Source organism: Pseudochaenichthys georgianus, chromosome 10 (genome assembly GCF_902827115.2).
Source record: "Pseudochaenichthys georgianus chromosome 10, fPseGeo1.2, whole genome shotgun sequence".
In the NCBI taxonomy this organism is placed as follows: domain Eukaryota; kingdom Metazoa; phylum Chordata; class Actinopteri; order Perciformes; family Channichthyidae; genus Pseudochaenichthys; species Pseudochaenichthys georgianus.
The window spans coordinates 31978994-31999571 of NC_047512.1; the positions used below are offsets into that span (position 1 = coordinate 31978994).

A 20578-nucleotide genomic window follows, 5' to 3' on the forward strand; every position below is an offset into this window, starting at 1 on the left:
CTTGCCTCTGGGAGGGAGAGAAAGAGCCAGAGCAGAGTATAAACAGAAGGGCAACCATGTCTTCTTCGCTGCTTTTGTGGCAGACTACAGCGCCACTTCCAGGCCTGGCATATGTACTACAGCGTCTCCAGCGCAATGGCCGGCCGTAGCCCAACCCCACATTCCTCTGATAGGTGGAGAATTGACCAATAAGCGGAGCACCATTTCTGTGACGTAGAAAATAATTCAAGATCAGTCTGTATCAGATCCGTTGCAGCCCCGTTTTTAGAGATTTGGGTACGGAGGAAAAGAGAGAGGGTTGTGTTTTCTGACACTTGGTGAGTTCCCTGGAACACTGGGGACTAGGGGTGTAACGGTTCACTGAAGTCACGGTTCGGTTCGTACCTCGGTTTGGGGGTCACGGTTCGGTACGGTACAGTTCGGTACAACAAGAAAAAGCAAAAACAAGTCCCAAATGCATAATTCCAGGTTTGTTGTTATTTACTTTTGAACAGTAGTGCAAGTCTCAGTTTAAAAATAAGGAACTCTGACATTTTGAATAATTAACTGTATTAAACAGTTAAAGACAAACCACAAACAGTACCACACACACTCAGATGGCCATAGTATCTATAATGGCTGATGTCAAACAAAAGGTTTCATCAAGCTGTAAAACTAAAAAGAATGTCTTGAAAATATTACATCATAAATAATAAGAAAGTGTTTCAAGTCGTTGAAAAAATATGCCAAAAGCTTCCGTTATTTATTTTGGTCTCTCGGCTTTCATGTCTATTGGCTTCTTAAAAACAGCGGGGATCAGCTGTTGAACTGCTGTTGTCTTTTGCCGGGCTTCGGTGATTGGCAAATCTGGGTGATGCCTTCTGATGTGATTTAGCATGTTTGGCGTGTGTTCCTATTAGCATACTGCACCGCTATCGAACAACGCCGACACACCGTCCTCTTCCAATCCACTGTGCATTGCTTATCGTTTTATAGATATATTCTCATCCACCATCTTTGTTTGTGACGTAAAGAGTGTAAGAGTCACGTTTCTGAATCGGGCACTCTGAGTGGATGCAGTCACAGCCAATCGGATTCAGAGTGTTGCCTGTCAGTTCCGTTGCTATGGTTCCGTTGTTATGTGTACTGAAACGAGAGCCGGTATAATTCCACGCGCGAAAACAAAATAAAAATTGGAATACGTTATTTTAGTGTCTTAAAAGTAGACTGAGGTATGAAGGGTTAACATTACATCTTAGAATATTTTTTAGTCATGTTCTGTATACATACTAACATATAAGGGTATTGACTTAGTGTGGTTTATCTTTTTGTCGCTGCGTTTTGTGTTCATCAGTAAAGTGGAACTTCTGTGTGAACTATTCATATCTTAAACTGCACTGTAACTTTTTATTCATGTATTTTTTCTTTTAATGTTTCTTTTATTATCTTTTACTGTTTTTAAATGCCTTTGTCTGAATGTCTTTCATTTTTGTAAAGCACCTTGAATTGCCTTGTGTTGAAAGGTGCTATATAAATAAACTTGCCTTGCCTTGGTTACTCCATGTTTACTAGCTATAAGATTAACGTTACAGTACATCACTCTTTTTCACTTCTTACTGAGTCAGCCAGAGTGCAGATATCACCATTAGATTCACAAAACTGAAACATCATCCATTTCTTCACTGCTGGTGATGACATTGTTGTCAGCTGCTGATACTGCTGCTGCTGCTGCAGCTTGTGGTGCCTGCTTCGATGAAAATAACTTTCTAATATCCATAACTTTATAGGCTATTAGCTTAAAACTTGTCAGGCACTAGGAAGGATCACTTCTTCTTCAGGGCAGGGAAGGCTACGCAGTACGCAGGCTAATGTCCCGCAGCGGCTGCCTCTCTGGTGGACTCCGGTACTGCACATTACTCCCGAGACATTTAAAAAAAATATATATATATATATTATTTTTTTATTTTATTTTTTTAAGTGAAACATCCGGGGCTTTTCAGAAAACATCCGGGGCTTGAGCCCAAGTAGCCACCCCCTAGCGCCGCCTCTGATGTTTAGCCTATGTTAATCACTACCGTTCTGAAAAAAGCTTCTCTCACCATAATAACGTTTGCTCGCTATTTGTGAATAAACCACTCCATTGACCAATAATGCAAAAAGGAAATAACAATAGTAATTTCAGTGAAGATTAGCGGTAAAACAAATGTTCTTCTTCGATGTCTTGAGGTGAGAACATTTCTAAAATGAACTTACTTTGCACGATGAACACTTACATTAATGTAAGCTAATGTAACTTTGGTCAGCTCGAGACCCGAGTCCCCCTTTAACACTCGATACGGGGCGGGCTCTAGGACCCAGCGGTGTAGCTCCCATGAAGACTCCAGGCAGCAGATATTATGGCAGCGTTTACCTGCGCGCTACTGACGAACAACCGTAACCATTTAATCTAACCTACTGCATATTGTTTTTATAATATCGCACACATGCTGTGCTGTTGGTAGTCGTATCGTGACTGGTTCAGGAAGCTGCGGCTCATCTCTCAGCTGCTGATGGAGCACATCCGACTGCCAAAGGTAACCTCGGGTCTGGCTGCACTGATTAGCTACATTTCCGCACTGAACACCAGTGTCCCCTCAGCACAAACAGCCACGATCACTGCAGTATTAATGCAATTATGTAAACAAACAGGAATAATTAAAGGGTGTGTGCACAGTCGGCCACGTAGGCAGCCAGGGTCCTCCTGCTTTCAGCCATTGTGTGTGTGTGTGTGCGCGTGCGTGTGTGTGTGCGTGCGTGTGTGCGCGTGTGTGTGTGATGAGGCTGTCTCATGTTGTTATTGCTCTTCCTCCTGCAGGTGGACAATGTCAGGCTGCTGGATAGAATCTCTCCCAGAAGAAGTAGGGTGGGCACCCTCTATCTGACAGCCACACACACCATCTTTGTGGAGAACGAAGCTGGAGTGCGCAATGAAACATGGGTAGGCACTGGCAGTAGCACAAATACTGAGTAAAAACAGTGAAGGCCTCATATTTAACAATGCACATGCTGTTGACAATACATTATGTTTTTTTAGGTTGTCACTGTGCATCCATGCTGTGCTATGTATTTGCAACACAAGGCCCATATTGACCTTCCATATCTTTTCCCAGATGCTTCACAGTTTGGTGTGCAGTTTGGAGAAACAAGCCGCCACAGCCTCAGGATCTTCTCTGCTCATTCACTGCAAGAACTTCCAGGTCCTAAACTTTGTCATCCCCAGAGAGAGGGAGTGCCATGATGTCCACCTGTCCCTACAGAGACTCTCCCAGCCAGGTAACCTTTAGGCGGTGTAAACAGGGGCACCACCAGGGATTTTGGGCCCCATGAAAAGATATCACATTGGTTACTTAAACATTTTTTTCTTAATGTACTAAAGTTGTTTGGGCCCCTGTCAGTCACGGGCCCTTAGAATCGTCCTAACTTTTCACCTCCTTACGGCGCCCCTGGGTGGAAATCCCACATTTCATCACTTCGAAATTATATTGACTCTTGTTGTCTGTTGCAGAGCGTCCCGATGAGCTGTATTGCTTCTCCTATAAGCCTAACATTGATGCCGAGGAGAGACGGCCGGAATGGGACTTTTTGGACCTCAGGGCTGATTACCGCAGAATGGGGCTGCCAAACTCCCTGTGGAAACTCTCCTCTGTCAACCAACACTACAAGGTTAGTTAGCTGACCTCTGATTATTTTCATCCCAATATGGACATTGCAGAAGTTTGGAATTCTGTTTTGTTTTTCTCAAAGGTGAGTGACACGTACCCAGCTGACCTGTTTGTGCCTGAGTCGGCCACACCTCCGGTCATCGTGGGGAGCTCCAAGTTCAGAAGCAGAGGCCGATTTCCTACTCTGTCCTACTACTCCAAAGAAAATCATGTAAGTTGACAACATACAATTGCTTTTTATATTTTCCATATTCTCCCTGTGGCAACTTGAGTTAATTTCATTTAATTTCATTTCAAACCTTTATTTATACAGATAAATCCCATTGAGCTCATTGATCTCTTTTCCAAGGGAGACCTGCTCAAGTAGTTCCACATGAAACATAAACAGAACAACAAAAGGACATCATACAGCATCATTTACATAATTATCCACATAAACAGGTACCAATAGCTTCCGATTGAGTAGCATCCAACCGAGCTTTAAAAACATTTAGTGGCACCAGATTGTTCAGTTTCCATTTAATTTGCGGACTGTTCCAAGACAGAGGAGCTGCGCATCTAAAAGCTGTCTTCCCTAAGACAGTCCTAGCAGTTGGCACATTTAATAAAACCACAGCATTCGATCTCAGGCAGTAGCCACTTACAATTTTCCGTGAGATCAGGGAGCAGATATAAGATGGAAGTTTCCCTAACATGGCTTTGTATATAAACATGTACCAGTGACTGAGCCTCCGTACAGTTAGTGAAAGCAAACCAGCCCTTGCATACAGGGTACAGTGATGGGTTAATGCTTTACAGTGTGTCACAAATCTCAGTGCGCTGTGATACGCAGCATCTAACTTGACCAGGCAATTGGCAGGTGCATTCATATACATCAGATCCCCATAGTCCAGCACAGGTAAAAAGGTCACAGTGACTAGCCTTTTCCTGGCCTCAAGCGAGAAACAGGACTTGTTCCTGTAGAAGAAACCTAGCCTAACCCTCAGTTTTTTAAGCAGGTTATTGACATGAAGTTTAAAAGTGAGACAATCATCAAGCCAGATACCAAGGTATTTGTAACAGGCAACAACTTCAAGTTTTATTCCTTGCGTAGTTACAATATCTAAAACAGGCTCTATTTAAGAGTCCAATACATTTATCAAGCTCTGACAGTGATGTGTAGGGTTTTTAGCAACCCTGAACAAGCAAAGTAGTAAATAAGATAACATGTAGATTTATTTTTCGCTGGCTTTAATTGAAAAAAAAGTAAATATTACGTAACTAGCAGTACAAATGTAAAACGTTTGCTGATATTTTATCAAATAAAGCCTGAAATAATAAAAGGTGTAACAGTTGATTTGTATTGCAACAGTGTTGGTTTAGTATACTTTTCTCAGTTTGTCTACATGTACTTCTTCTACAACACAGCCTGACTACAGGAAAGTATGAGACTTTGTTTCTGTGAAGATGGAGGGCAAAACGGTTATATTGTCCATTTCAGTTATTATTATTCAAATAAAATTGGCTTGTTTGTTTCATGGCAACATCTTATCTTGCCAAGGTAACAGGAATAGACATGCAACTACAGATTACTAAAATACATAGGACAGAAAATATATAAAAAATAAGGAACCCATTTGAAAGAAAGAGAGAAGCTCATGGATTCTAAACAGGCACTTTGTCAAGCGTACAAGCGCTCCTCCGAGGAGACGTCTACTCTGTAAATAAATCAAACCATGAATCAATTCCATTTTCTATATTTGAATCAGGAATAAGCCATGACATTTGTAATGCCTTCTATTAACCCTCAACCGGACAGTTGGGAGTGCTTTATGAGTGTGAGGTCAGCTTCCCAGGGTTCGGGTCCTGCGTGAGGAGCTCAGTTCGTACAAAGGGGCTCCGCTCTGGTTAAAGAAGGGAGACTCGCACAACAGCAGTCTCTGGGACTTTCCCCTGTGGCTATTAAATGGAGATTGTTTGGTTGATATTTAATTGAAATTGAAAATGCAGGGAAAGAAAAAGCACTGTGAATGTGTATTCTCCCCGATTCTCACATTTTGGATTTTCTTTATTTCTCAATGTCATCCAAAGTAATAATTCTTAAAGTATGAGGAGAGAAAACATTCCTGTTTGAAGCGGAGTGCCTCTTGCCTCCTCCCAGGCTGCCATCTGCCGCAGCAGTCAGCCCCTGTCAGGTTTCAGCGCTCGATGCCTGGAGGACGAGCAGATGCTGGAGGCCATCTTGAGGTCCAATCCCCACAGCGACTTCATGTATGTGGTGGACACCAGGCCTAAGGTGAGCCCTTTGTGCCTAAGGAACAGCCTGTGTAAATACAACTCTTACAGTACTATGCTGTGTGTTCAGGTGGGCTTTGTTTTCTATACTGCCAGCTGGATGTGCTCGCCTTGAGCCTTGAAAACATCCTGGCTATTTGCTTGTTGAATCAAATGTTATGCAACAGGTTTTTTGAAATACTTTTTGTCTCAAAAAGGTGTGTTTAATTCTGCAGATAGCTGTAACAATCTTTCAAAAATTGATGCAAGCACCAAAACGTCCATGTTCATCCCTCTGGGGAAAACGATCGGGAAAAACCTGTTCGCCACCATTTTCCAAGATGGCTGCCATTTCCAAGATATTTTAAACACTGGATCAATTTTGGGAATTTGGTATTGAATTATTTGTTTTGACTACTGGGAGGTCAAATTTACAATTTTAAGAAACTTCTTCAGAGCTTTTTTTTGTCGTTTTTAAATACAAAATGTGTGGCTTAGCATTGTGCCACTAAAGCACAACATAAGTTACTGAACATTACATTACATTGCATTTAGCTGACGCTTTTATCCAAAGCGACTTACAATAAGTGCGTTCGACCAACAAAATACAAACTTGAAGAAAACAGAATCATATGAGTACATCAGGTTTCATAGAGCAAAAACATTTCAAGTGCTACACAACTGGCTTTAGATAAGCCAGTCCTTTATTAGTATATAAGTGCTTTGTTAATAGTTCTATCGCTCGAAGTGGAGTCGAAAGAGATGAGTTTTCAGTCTGCGCCGGAAGGTGTGTAAGCTATCTGCTGTCCTGATGTCAATGGGGAGCTCATTCCACCATTTTGGAGCCAGGATAGCAAACCCACGTGTTTTTGCTGATGGGAACTTGGGTCCCCTTCGCAGCGATGGTGCAGCGAACCGTTTGGTTGATGCAGAGCGGAGTGCACGTGCTGGGGTGTACGGTTTAACCATGTCCTGGACACCATGATCTCACAAGTACTACCTCTACCACTACACTCCTAAACCCAAAGCCATTACGAGGCATGTGTGGCTACCCTGTTTTTCGATTTGCAGATTTTTTTTGATTTTATGGCTCAGATATGGTAGAAATACCTGAATTGTAGTTTGAATTTGTTTGTACAGTACTAGGTCAAACATGTATGTTTTTAACACCAAGATCCTTCATACATGGCAAAAAATGACACTTCTAAACCATCATTGGTGGCCAACTTGGATTTTTGAGTGGCTAACAGGCTTTTTCAAAAGTGTACCTGGAAGGAGGATCCAATTCTAGTTCCACTTTTGAAAGATTTACCTTTTGAAAGACTCTGGCAATCCCAAATATATCAAATGTATTTTTCAGCTGAATGCAATCGCAAACCGAGCTGCAGGAAAAGGATATGAAAACGAAGACAACTACTCCAACATTAAATTCCAGTTCATCGGAATCGAGAACATCCACGTGATGAGAAACAGCCAACAGAAAATGATGGAAGGTAATTATCCAATCTTTACTGCAAGGGCTTCTCACAATGATTTTAGATGTATTTACTGTTAAAGCTCCAGCATAGCATTCATCACAGTGTCAGAAATATTTCACCACATCAATGTTTGCGAAACTAAATGTATATTTTCCGGCATTGTCTTGTTTAAAGGGGAAAGGAAACACCAATTACAGTTATAATATTCCGGTAGTTTATTCATTTTACAATGGATATTGATCGTAATATTTATTGTATATGATATTACTCGCCAAAAGAAAATTAATTATCCGCCGGCCGGGTGGGGAATTCCGGGACCAGGCCGCCGCCATTAGGGGAGTCCCAAATGGTGACGTCACTGGCTGTGTTTTTCGCTCCACCGAAAGTCAACACAACGTAGCAGATATGGCAGCGATGGAGGAATTTTGCAATGAGATCGACGTTTTGAACGATGAATTTGACTATTCGTCGGGAGATGACATTGATGTGGAAGCATCTACAGTTACCAGGCATCCCATGGCCTATGCGTATGAACCGATTCGGTCGAATAGAGTGGCATACGATCCGGAATAAAAAAATTAAAAAAACACAATGCTAACAGTGAGCCTCTGAATTAGCCCCGAGCGAAAATGCTAACCTATTACTGCACGATAGCTCCCTTATTACTTATCCTAGCCGCACATCCAACACATCGTTTATGATCGCAAGGAGACACAGAATCTAACGGTGCCCACCTCAACACTGAAAGATACAAACTCGCGAGGTTATCCACAAAAACGTACATCAAAACAAGTGGCGCTAGGTACTAACATACGCCAGGCTAACGGCTTACCTTCCTCATTGTCTGGTCTAAACTGGTCTTCAATGGCATTACAACGATAAAAACGATGATGTAGTTAATCCATAGGTTAATATCCAATGGGGCTGTGTCCCCTTTGAAATGTTCTGATAATCTATAAGCAATACAACTGCAATTCCGTTATCTGCTGTCCGCTCTGTGCTCCGTGCGCTCTGGGTCCTGCAATACCATCCATCAATAGCAATACTAGCCATTTTAGGGCTGTTTTCGACAGATGAGCGTGTGTATGCCAGTTTAATTAGTTGAGCTATAGAACACCCCCAATTCTCTATTGTGCGTCATAATAATAGCTACCATTTAGTTTGGACGCGATTGCGTTAATTAATAAGTTCACACTGTGTCAGTAAATACATGTGTGAGCTAGTAATCTGGTAGTGCTGCAATATTTACCTCTCTCTCGGCAGCTGAAGCAACTCGTTTGGTGGCTCGAACTTCACGTTTGTTGACACTGTCATTGTCTTGCGCGGCCGACGTGCTGGGACGGTCGGTGTTCCCGACTGCATACGTTGAGAAATCGAATATTGTGGGAACAGATCCTGGCTTCAAATCCAATGTTTTGTATTGAACCAGGCATCCAGACTGGACTTTGAGCAGCTTCTCATCCTTTAGTGGCAGCCTATGGAAATGTACTTCTTCCTTCTTTGTATAAAATCCATTTGTGCAGCCTGGGGCAATACAATAAACTCCTGACGACGACCGTTTTCTTGTAATGTAAACTACTGGTGCATTGCACGCCATGTTGTTTGTTATTGAGCTTTGGCCCAGGAAGCCGTACCCAATCAGTGACGTCACTGGAAAAGTCCCGGAGCAATGGAAGCGCCCATGGTCATTAGGCACGTATTTCAAAAAGTAAATTCGCGTATCTCGATCGTTTACATTGGAAATAGACTAGATAAATACATTTCCTAATGGTAATATTGTCGCATGGAAAGCAGTTTGAAAAGTGTTTCCATTTCCCTTTAAAGTCCGCTGCTTCTTCACATTACTATAGCAGAGCGGGACCCCACGCTACCCCTGTGGCTTTCAGGCCTCAAATGAGCCCCTACAGGAGAATTTCTGGGTATTGTGCAGGGGTGCTCCTAGGAAGACTTTGAATCCATCTGGATTTTTTTTCTGAGCTATTTTGGTTTCCCGGAGTGGACAATCCGGGACCTTATCCCCCAAAGAGAGACCGAGGGCGTGAGAATTATGCGATTTCAAGTCTGAAAAGTTATAGCTGCTCTTAGTTGTGATAACTCTGTGCCCCCTGGCAGGACAAGGGAAGTCTTTAAATTCTGGAGACTGCCCCCTCAGAGCCCGCCTGACTCCCTACCCTCTACTCTGCACACTTCAATGAGATTCCAAAGACCCCCCGGCTGGCAGCATTTGCTCAAATATTTCTTCAGAGTGGAAGTTTGCCCTACTAGTGTTATGGAAGGTTGAATGAACCCACTCACCTGTGTGCTCTCCCATCTGTGGCCTCGGAGCACTTTTACAGGTCAGCACACTGATAAGGTGTCAGCAAAAAATAATTTGTCACCTATGTCAACAGCCTAATGAGTGTGGAGTGAGCAGATGTTTTGATCGGTTATCTAAACAAGTGTCTAAATTACGAATAGTAATGTGATAAATCGTCCAGAGCAAATGCAATGTCATCCAAGGAGAAACAGGTTCACGTCAACTTGCAAATATTTACATTGAACCCTGACCCCTCAGATTTACAATATAAACAAACACAATGCAGGAAGCCTTATGGTTCAGAAATGGATTTGTATTTGTGTGCCTTGACTGGGATATTTTTCGTTTAAGAATGGCTTTTGTCCAACATTTATGTACTAAAATACTTAACCATGAGATGAAGAGTCTACTCGCGTACAGTGGTTCTCTTGCTTTTTTTACTCTTCTTGTTTAGAGAAAGATACAAGATAAATAGATAAGTCCTGTGGACAGGGGATCACCAATGTTAGTAGGATTCATCTTCAGGGAAACATGAATATCATTTCAAATTTTCATGGGAGTCCGTGTCTCTGGACTAAGTGTTGACAGACTGGGGTCCAAATTATCCATTATGTTAAAAGCTGGGGAAAAAAAATCAGTTTTGAATTGAACCCTGCGTGGCATACTGTGCTGATATTCCCAATATCAATAACATGTGCCGTCTTGGAGGTTGTCAGTGCTGTGAATGTTAGGTTTAATAAAGTGCAATGATCAGGTATGCTCCGTGTTTCCTGCCAGTGAGACAGCTGTGTTGTGCTTACAGTGTGTGAGCTGCGCTCCCCCTCCATGTCAGACTTCCTGGAAGGACTGGAGAGCTCTGGCTGGCTGAAGCACATCAAAGCTGTTTTGGATGCAGGCATCTTTATTGCTAAGGTCTGTCTGTCTGTCTGTCTGTCTGTCTGTCTGTCTGTGCGTGCGTGCAACTAATGAGATGCACCCAGCCGAAACTGTCTGTGCAAACTAGATCATGCAACATTGTTATGGTACCGTCACAGATCTACATTAAGTAGGATGGACAAAATAATAGAAAAACTAACGTTATAAGACAAAACTCTTCAACAGCACCTCAAACAGCCTCCAAAAGGAGTATTTCATATTGCTCCCCTCTTTGTGTGCCTCTGGGTCCCCCTCGCATGCTGTGTGTTGTGGGTGTGTCCGTGTAAAGGAAAGCAGACAGACAGACAGTGCTGTTTTTAATATAGCTTTGGCACGCATAGCCTATACTGTGATATTTAATTATTCTGGTTTTTTTGGGCTGTTTCCTCGCAATGCACATGTTAGGTGGCTGGGGACCGCCGGGGTTAGCTTCTGGGGTGCCTCCTGTAAATATCCTGTAAAGATTTGTTTTAATACCTCCGATGCAACTACAATATTGTTGAAAATATCAGGAGAACACGTCTTCACAAGGCCTTCATTGGGGTGATTTACCAGGTTTATCTAAAGTTGCTAGCTTTAGAAATATAAAAATGCTTTTTGACTGCAGTAGTTATTTTTCAATGTATTATTTTACAGATTTTTGTTCATGCAATGCACAGTGCTTACATTGACTGAATGAGTTTGTGTGTGTGTGCAGGCTGTTGCAGAGGAGGGGGTCAGTGTCCTGGTGCACTGCTCAGACGGGTGGGACCGCACCGCTCAGGTGTGTTCAGTGGCCTGTGTGCTGCTGGACCCTCACTACAGGACCCTCCGAGGACTCATGGTAGATAATAAACCTTTACCCTTTTCTATTTAAGTTACAGTGTAGAACTGAATTTTTGAAAAGCATTGTAAATGTCACATACCTCTCTGCTACACTCTGTATCTTATTCTAAAGTTCAGTTATGAAAGTGGGAATATGATACCGAGTGTACCAAAGGCTGTGTTTGGCTGCATCTAATGGAAGTCCTGTGAGGCTTGTTCCTCTAATCAGTAAAGTTTAGGCAGCGTAACTTGGATTCCACTAAGACCCACTAAGCCTAATAGACAAGCCTGTTTTTCTGAATTTGCCGTTTAATTCGGGGGGAAATCACCCCACACAGAGGGTGAGGAGGTTCAGTCATTCTGCGGGATTACCTTTGCAATATGTCTAAGATTTACAGAGCTGGAAGGGAAGTTCTTTTTGGAAAAAAACCTCACAAAGATACCAGAAAAAATATTCTCTGAGATTATTAAATCCTTCATTTGCAAGAAAAAAAGAAAATTCTCTCACGGTAAAGTCACAAATTCCCATATAGGTTATGAAACCACTTTGAAAGCTTGGATCAACCACAGACATTTGTTTCTTGGAATATTATCCCCCCCAGCTGTCATTGTTTGTATTTGTTTAACCTACAATCACCCTGATACACCGTGTGCTTTTTATAACATTTCAAGTTTTTTTCTACTCTAAGGTTCTAATTGAGAAAGACTGGATCTCATTTGGACACAAGTTCTCTCACAGGTTTGACTGTTAAATATTACTTTCCGAGCATCTTTGATGTCTAGTTTTGATCTAACCGTTGTGTCCTCCTCTCCAGATGCAACCACCTGCAGGGAGACCCTAAAGAGGTCTCTCCGGTCATCGACCAGTTCCTGGAATGCGTCTGGCAGCTCATGGAGCAGTTCCCCTGCGCCTTTGAGTTCAACGCGAGGTTCCTCATCACCATTCACAGCCACATCTACTCCTGCCAGTACGGCAACTTCATTGGCAACAACCAGCGGGAGAGGAGAGAGCTGGGGTGAGATTTAAACCTGCCGCCGCCATTACTTTCTTTTCCTTTTCACAGCACAGACATCTTGTCAGTGAGAGGAGACTGAGTGCTGAGGAGGAGTGACAGTTGAACAGTTTATCCCCAGGATTATGCAAATTGAGACGACTCTTGCTAGAAACCAACCAAAAGATGTTTTCTAAATCCATGTTGTTCCTGCATTCTCCATGATTTGATTCTGTCTTTATCTCTTTACATTCATACAGACTGCGAGAGAAGACTCACTCTCTTTGGAGTTATCTGTGGATGAACCGGGCCGACTACATCAACCCTCTGTACCGACCCGACCACAGCCAGACTCAGGGGCTCCTCCGGCCCTCCACCGCCCCTTACTGCTTTAAGTAGGTCCTCACAAATAGTGACAACACATGCATCTGAGGTTTAAGATCTGGGGCCTCATTTATAAAGGGATATACGGTAAAAAAATGGCGTACGCCAGTTTCTACGCAATGTTTGCGATTTATAAAATACTAACTTGACGGGAAAACGTGCGGTCCTTGTGAAGCTGCCAATTGAGCGGCCCGACCAAGCAAGGAGACAGAGGCAGAACGTCCAAAAATATAACCCGGCGTGGGCATTTATTAAAAACAAGTTCACCGCCTCAATCTGCGGTTCTCCTTTCACCCATCCTGCAGCCACAAGGATCTCACACACACACCCAGCCCTCCCAACAGACAGGGCAACAGAGCCTAAATACCCACACTCCCAATCATCACAACAAGACACAGGTGAGGGGGGAGGAGACACCACAGGACACCAGGTGCACACAATCATCAGCCACAGACAACATATACTGTGCAAACACGCTAATAAAGTGCCCTATTACCCGGCCTGAAGCCGTCAGTCCAGTGACGAAGTTACCTTCGTCGCAGTCCTCCACGCAAACTCTAACCCATGCGTACGCACTAAGCACAAAAACGGGAGAGACGAGAAACTGCGACACCGTTGGCAGAAGGAAGAAATATGTGGAAATGATACCATAAATAAAATGTTACCTCTCATTTATCATATATGAAGAATTCATTTTCAAACATTGATTAAAGCCAATCTTAAAATGATTAAACAAACGCCTGTTTGCGACTCCTCAGTGCACACAAAAACTTAACTTGGAGAAATAAATAAATACGGAAATGTTATTGATCACCCCTCGAATATGTTCTCTTGTTAAGAAAAATAAATGGTGCGGTAAACCGAAGGACAGAATTACTTTAAACTGACGCCCTTTTGCTTTTCTATAGGTTGTATAGATACGAACATGGTTTTATATACTATCATCATGTTTAATCATGTTTTGTGCCGTTCGCCAATAGCCTACTTGATAAGTAATTGTCCTGTCCCCGCTACAAACACACTGCCTGAGGAAGCTTAGGCTATGTGTATTTTTTTTGTCATTAACCTTTTTCAGACCACTTATTTATTTATGTTGGTGACGATCCGACCTCCATGCTTCTATTCTGGTTCAAACTGCATCCACCAAACAATATGATTTATCTCGACCTCCCCAAAATAACTTAAATCTGACACGGGCCCTTTCTCATTTCTCTAACTCCCCTCCTCGACTCCTATCCTCGAGACTTATTCCCGCCCACAGGAGATGCGAGCGGAGGACTGAGGAGGGGTGCCAAGGAAAGAGGAGGGGAAGCAGCAGGCGGTTAGAGAAATGAGAACTCCTCTCCTCTGAGCGGTCGTCATCTTAAAGAGACGTCCATTAATGATGATAGGAGGCACAGCAGCCCTCTGTCTGACGGACAGATGTGTTCATGACCACTTATATATTTACTTTGATTCATTCACAGTGCGGTATAATGAGACAATAACAGGCTACAGATGCGGGGACACACACACACACGTATATATTTATATAAATATATACAATTTCAAAATCAAACAGAGCACTCTCATAATAACGTAACACTATCAGAGACTGGATAAATCCCCCCCCCTCTGGTCGCTACAATGAGGGAAATAAATTACAGGCCAAAAGTATTAGAAGTAAGCAGAGGACACCAAACCAACTGAGACCTGTCTGTCCGCTGCATCTACGAACTGTACAACACACACACACCTATACTGTACAACACACACACCTACACACACACACACACACACACACACACACACACACACACACACACACACACACACACACACACACACACACACACACACACACACACACACACACACACACACACACACACACACACACACACACACACACACACACACACACACACACCCCTACAGTTCCTAAAGCATAATCATGCTACAGCCGTTGTGTATTTTATTATGTGAAGCACTAAATGGTTTTAGAAAAATATGGACTCTTTGTTTGTATATATCTACTAAACTAAAGCAAATAAAAAGAGTAGGCCTGTTATACTGAGTGATATATATTTTACACACTGCTCTGCTTTCTGCACGGCCCTCACAGCTGTTCTCTCTGTAAACATCGCGTTGCGATGAGAGCAGTTTCTAAAATAATATCCAGGGGATGCATGCAGAGCTGTCATTGGCTGAGATAAGTCCGGCCGTGCGTCACGACGCTTTGAAACATTTCTGTTCCCGGAAATGCATCCACAAAGGAGCCGTGGAGGACCCATCAGTGTATCCTCGGTTATAGCTCCTTCAGAGAGCCTCCTCGACGCTCGATCCTCGAAGTGCATTTAGAGAAATTAGGGCCCATTCCCAAACCGCCCCCTACACCCTACCCCCCTGTTTGCGCGTTCACGCGGAGGGTCCGCCATCTTGAGGGCTGTTCCAAAGCAACGAGTGTGGAGGGGGAGTGGGCTATCAAGCCCTCAAACAGCGAGGCTGAGGTCGAATAGTCCATTTAGCTTAGGAACCTTCCTAAAGGAGTGAAATGACCCGGAAGTCCCTCAGTGGCAGCCATGATAAGTGCCGTTCGAATTCTCTAGAATGATGAGAATGATAGGAAAGGAGGTTTCAAACTTCCTTTATAACCTCCTTTAGCTTAGGAACCACTGGACCTCCCTAACCGACAGGAGAAGCGAAAATGCTGCCCCACAATGCCTTGCAGCCGCAGCATTTGCCGTCACTCAACAGTCGGCCGTTCACGGAAACAACCGATTATGACCGAGAAATTATATCATGAAAGTTACGGTGCTTATTAAGCATTTTAAAACATAGGTGGTAAGTTAACAAAGTGCTTTGTTTTGAACGTTCATCAGTATTATAATCAAAAAGAGAAATATGAACGTTAGTTTTTACTGAAATTATCAAATAAAGTCAACATCTCACAGTCTTTACTGAGCTGTGTGGGGTTTGTTCAACTTCTAAAAGATGTTTGAATGGTGATATACACAGTGATAGATGTTAAGGACTAACGTTTATAATAAATACATTTGTATTGATTTTAAGATCTTTAGTTCATACAATCATACGTATTGGGATCATTTGTATTAATGTGGACCGGAGGGAGAGGGTGGCGAGCATAAGTTTCACTTTCCTTTTTTATTTCAATTCCAACTTTGGTCATGAAGAATATGTTTCTCTGTTGTCCACGTTCATAAAGCAAAGCAGCAGCATCAGAGCACGGTGCAGAGTCTCTAGATGAGTTTACAGTAGTCCCTCGTTCTTATTGAACATCCATGTTGTAGTCCGCTGTATAGAAAACTGTGGTTTCCATAGTTTCCCCACAGCAGCAGACGCACACAATGACGTCCGCTGGCGCATCATAAACACGTCGGATAGTGAAAGTGCATTCGGATTCTCTAAAGTACCGCAGTCTCTTCTCCTAAGTCCTTTTGAATTCTGCTATCCACTATCCCTTAACCCCGTGACGTTTCACTCAGAGGTCAAGGAATAGACGATAGGGTTAGAACTTAGGAGCTGATTTTTAAACTATCCGACTGCAGCCCGAGTCTGCAGCGGTGCTGACTTGAGACCGGTCTCTACCTGACCGGAGTCACGCTGTGTGTGTCGTCAGGAAACACGCTGTTTACAAGTAGTTCCAGCAAACATCCACTGATAAACTGCGATGTTAACAACCTCATGATGACCTCATATGTTTTTAACTTAGGATCGTACCTGTGTTTAGTCTAGAAAAAGGTAAATGTGTGCATTTTATTATAAAGTTGTGTATATTTACAGACCGTTGCAAAAACTAAGAAGCTTATAAACATCAGGTTTAAAACTAAAAGAGCTTTGAAACACAATGAAAGATGTTTGGAGTTTTATTTGAATTATTCATTTAAACATTTTGTCTAAGAGATGCTGATTTGAAACCGTTGTTACATATAGTTACGACATTTCCTGTTTCTGCCGGAGAGAGGGGAGGCCGTCCCAAAGCTTGCTGCTGTGTTTACTCCCTCCATCTGACAGGAGGGAGCCTCGTTGAGCTGCGGGTGTGGCTACAGACGGAGTTCACTCCGTCACGGAGGGGTAGGCTCGAGGGAGTGGTTTGGGATTGGGCCTAGATGTCCTTCAACATAGCGCGCTAAAACTCATTTCCGGGTCACTACCGGAGGACCGAGGAGTCGAGGAGGGGGATTTGATGAAATGAGAACGGGCCACGGTGTGAGATGTCTTTTTTAGCTGTTCTGTCGTCATTTCCTGCGAACTTCTTCCTGCAGTCAGTCAAAATGAATGGGCGTTTCTTTGACTATTTATAGGCAAATATGGGCGTTACGTGAAACCCGCAAAAGCGCCGCATTTCGAGTTGATTGTGATTTATAAAGGGAAACCGGCGTAGGAAGTGCCGTACGAACTTCCCTCGCCGGTACGCAATGTTTTGTGAATCGGAAAATGTCGGAACATTTCTGTACCTATTTTTTTTTATTTCTACTACGTAAGCAACCTTCCCACGTGAATCCTACGCACAGCGTTATAAATGAGGCCCCTGGTATCTCCTGTTACTTGTATGTTTAAAAAACACTATGAAGCAAAGGCTGGAAAAATAATTGATGTTTTAAGCTCTTTACACATCAGTGGTGCTTTGTCCTTGCAATTAATACATTAAGGGATTTCTGTCATTAATACTTTACACAGGACTGATAGGGTCACACAACATGTCAATATCTATATGAAATATTACACACATTTGATAATAGTGCTCTGAAATATCTTCTACAAATATAACTAACCGCTACAATAAAGTGATCTGATGGAAAAAATAACATTCTCTCAGACTTCAGATATATTAAAAGATGGAGTCCTGCCATTACTACAGTATCATACTAGTAGCTCCACCTTCCCTATACACATTATCACCCAATTATCCACAATGGTGAATATGTTTTTATTAGTTGCTAAAACTGTACTGAAAACACAGAAAAAAAGACATTTAAATATTTAAAAATAATATTGAATAATAATAATTTTGGAGTTTCTTTATGCTTTTTTGCATCTTCCACAAAATTATGGTAACCAAGGCTAATGAGTTTGACCTATACTTAGAGATTAGATAATAAAAACAAAACGCCAAACTTTATTCTCCTTTCAACATGGAAGAAGGTGGTCGAAACCAAAACCACTCCTTCTGTTCTTACCTTTCACAATAAAAGCCCAAAAAAAGGTACATGGTGTAGCTGTGTACCAGAGGGAACTTAACTTTGCTAAAAGATAAAGTGTATAAATAGTTGGATGCATTGTTCTGAATAATTAGCTGGCATCAAATTCTTCAAACCTTTTTCAAATGTTTTCCGGCATATTTACAGGCAAGTATTTTGAATTTCCAGGTCTTCTTATTTCAGAGTTGAATATATTTTGCTTGGTTCAGGTTTTGGAGAGCACTGTACAACCGCTTTGACCGGGGGATGCATCCTCGACAGTCTGTAGAGGATTACCTGAGCGCCATCCAAGAGGAGACTCAGCAGCTGAAGGAGCAGCTGGCTTCACACAAACAGGTAGGACATGGCTATAAATCCATGCTGCTTGATATTTTCAAGAGGCTACTGCAGGGTTTTTCCTCGTTATAGAAAATAACTGTCATGCCTTGTATCATCAATAGAAGATTGCCCAGTTGGAGCAGGAGCAGGAGTGGAGCGTTCCCCAGAAAGCAGTCCCCTTTGATAAGAGCCCCACAGGGTGGACGTTCTGTAATGACCTGGCCAACACCCCTCAGGACTACACCGGGGGCTTCTTCACCAGCAGCCCCTGTCAGCCCAGAGCACCAATCACCCTCCAGACCGAGGAGTCCAACAAAACATCCAAATCCATCCTCTCCAACGGCAGCGACCAGGAGTCGGGGATCGCAGACGTGAGCTGTCGTTCCCCCCTCAGCGAGGACAGCACCAGGGACCCCGACTCGGATGAGGCTGCCTACTCAGCCTCCTGAGCACATGTAGCATTTGGTGGAAGGTGTAGCAGCGAGCAGCCGTCCACTGTGACACTGGGCAAACACTACTGTACCTATTACTTCCTGTCTCCAGACAAAATTAGCGGACCGTATTTAACTTCTTACCCTCTTATCCTGGGGAAGATTCTCAAAGGTGCACATAAAGTAAATACAAAACACAATAACCAGTTAAATAAGCCATGTAGACGTGTCTGCTTGCTTTTTATGGTCTTCCATACATTTTCATTCATTAGCAATTCTGCTTTAAACCTTACTATGTGTAATAGTCAACAGAGGGACTTTGGTAATCCGTTTTCAAAGCAACATTTAACATATAACAGAGCTCCAAAAACACTCAATTATCATCAAGTTGCATTGTTTGCACTTTAAGATAGCAGAATAATACAATCAATTATAAATTAGAACATTCATGAGCAGATCGAACAATGCCACATGATTTTAAAAAGTAAATTAAGATAAAAGAAAAATCCTGACTCAAGCAAATCAACAAAGATAGAAAAAAAACAGAATATGCTGCCGACACATGGTACTTGGCATTCAGAATCTATGTAGCTATGTTTGCAAATATTAACTTGTTCTGTTGTGTGTTTTTTAGTGAATTTAGAGTTACACCTTAATAGCCACTGCTGGAAATGTGTCAAGTTTCAACCCCAAACCCCCTGAACTAAACTCACTTTTCAACTTTATACACAATATCTTGTGAAATTACTCTCCAAGTCATGACAAATTGTCTTTTTGAATTGATTTTAAAAAAGGGCAACAATAAACATTTGTCAACAATATTTCAACACCAAATTTGCTGTGGACAAACCAAACATCTTACCAAAGGGAATCAAATAGTGGTTTGTGTTTAGTGATAGGACGACTCATTACTGCACCAGCAGAGACGAGCATGTGAACACGGATATACTGACTGACTTTTCAAATATTTTTCTCCCTCTTGGTGTTAAAATATCTAACTTTAATGCAAAATACCTGCACTCCAATACTGCAAATGAACAATGCAAATATGATCAATTAAGCATGCTAAGATATTTTTGTACTATGATGTTTGTTTTTGACTTGCTTTAATGCATGTTGTTTTTATGTGTATGAGAGTCTAAAACGGAGTTCTGAAAGAGCTTTGTATTGTATTATTGAGTTTGTGTTCAAGTGGAATAAGAGCCAGATTTGTTAAACTGATACAAATGCAGCATTGTGTTATTTGTGTAAATGTTCTTTTTAAATAAATAAATAAATACATTATTGTTAGTTGTATTTTTTTTCTATAAGAGACAGATTACCCAAATGAACATCTGAATATTATCTGAATTCCTGGAAAATAATACGAAAATGACCTGTACTGTATGGCTGTTTTTTTTGTCATTTCAGTGACCCGACCCTTTAAAGAATTTGTCAAACATTTGTGTATAGTATACTGTGTACAATACTGCAAATATACAGCTGAAAGTACACATACATGAATTTCCACAAACAAGAAATGTCAAATGTTATGAACAAGCTATTTTATTTATTTATACTCTAAACATTAATTTGCAGCTGTGTCTTTCTTGTTGAACTTTCTCAATATATTAGCCTTAATGCAAGAAAATACCATTCAAACTGTCCAAACTGCATTTACAGAATAAGCCTAAATTCCCAATTGACAATGTTTTGACATAGTATTTCCAAATTGTGTCAAACCAAGGTGACAAACGAAGAATAAATAAACAAGATTATCAGAGGTTGAAGAAGTACTCAGATCTTGTACTTGAGTAAAAAGTACCAAAGTGTACCAAAGGAATACT

General features: G+C 42.0%; 1 protein-coding gene across 1 annotated transcript; it reads left to right on the forward strand.

Moving 5' to 3' along the window:
• The first annotated feature begins 2347 nt into the window (after nt 1-2347).
• mtmr7a (myotubularin related protein 7a) lies at nt 2348-20034 on the forward strand. Its single transcript, XM_034093712.1, has 14 exons — nt 2348-2552; nt 2834-2956; nt 3129-3291; nt 3524-3681; nt 3763-3891; nt 5821-5955; nt 7294-7426; nt 10510-10619; nt 11320-11445; nt 12116-12165; nt 12242-12442; nt 12679-12813; nt 18213-18339; nt 18444-20034. The coding sequence occupies exons 1-14, from the start codon at nt 2529-2531 to the stop codon at nt 18768-18770; spliced, it is 1941 nt and encodes a 646-aa protein (XP_033949603.1). The 5' UTR covers nt 2348-2528; the 3' UTR covers nt 18771-20034.
• The last annotated feature ends 544 nt before the right edge of the window (nt 20035-20578 follow it).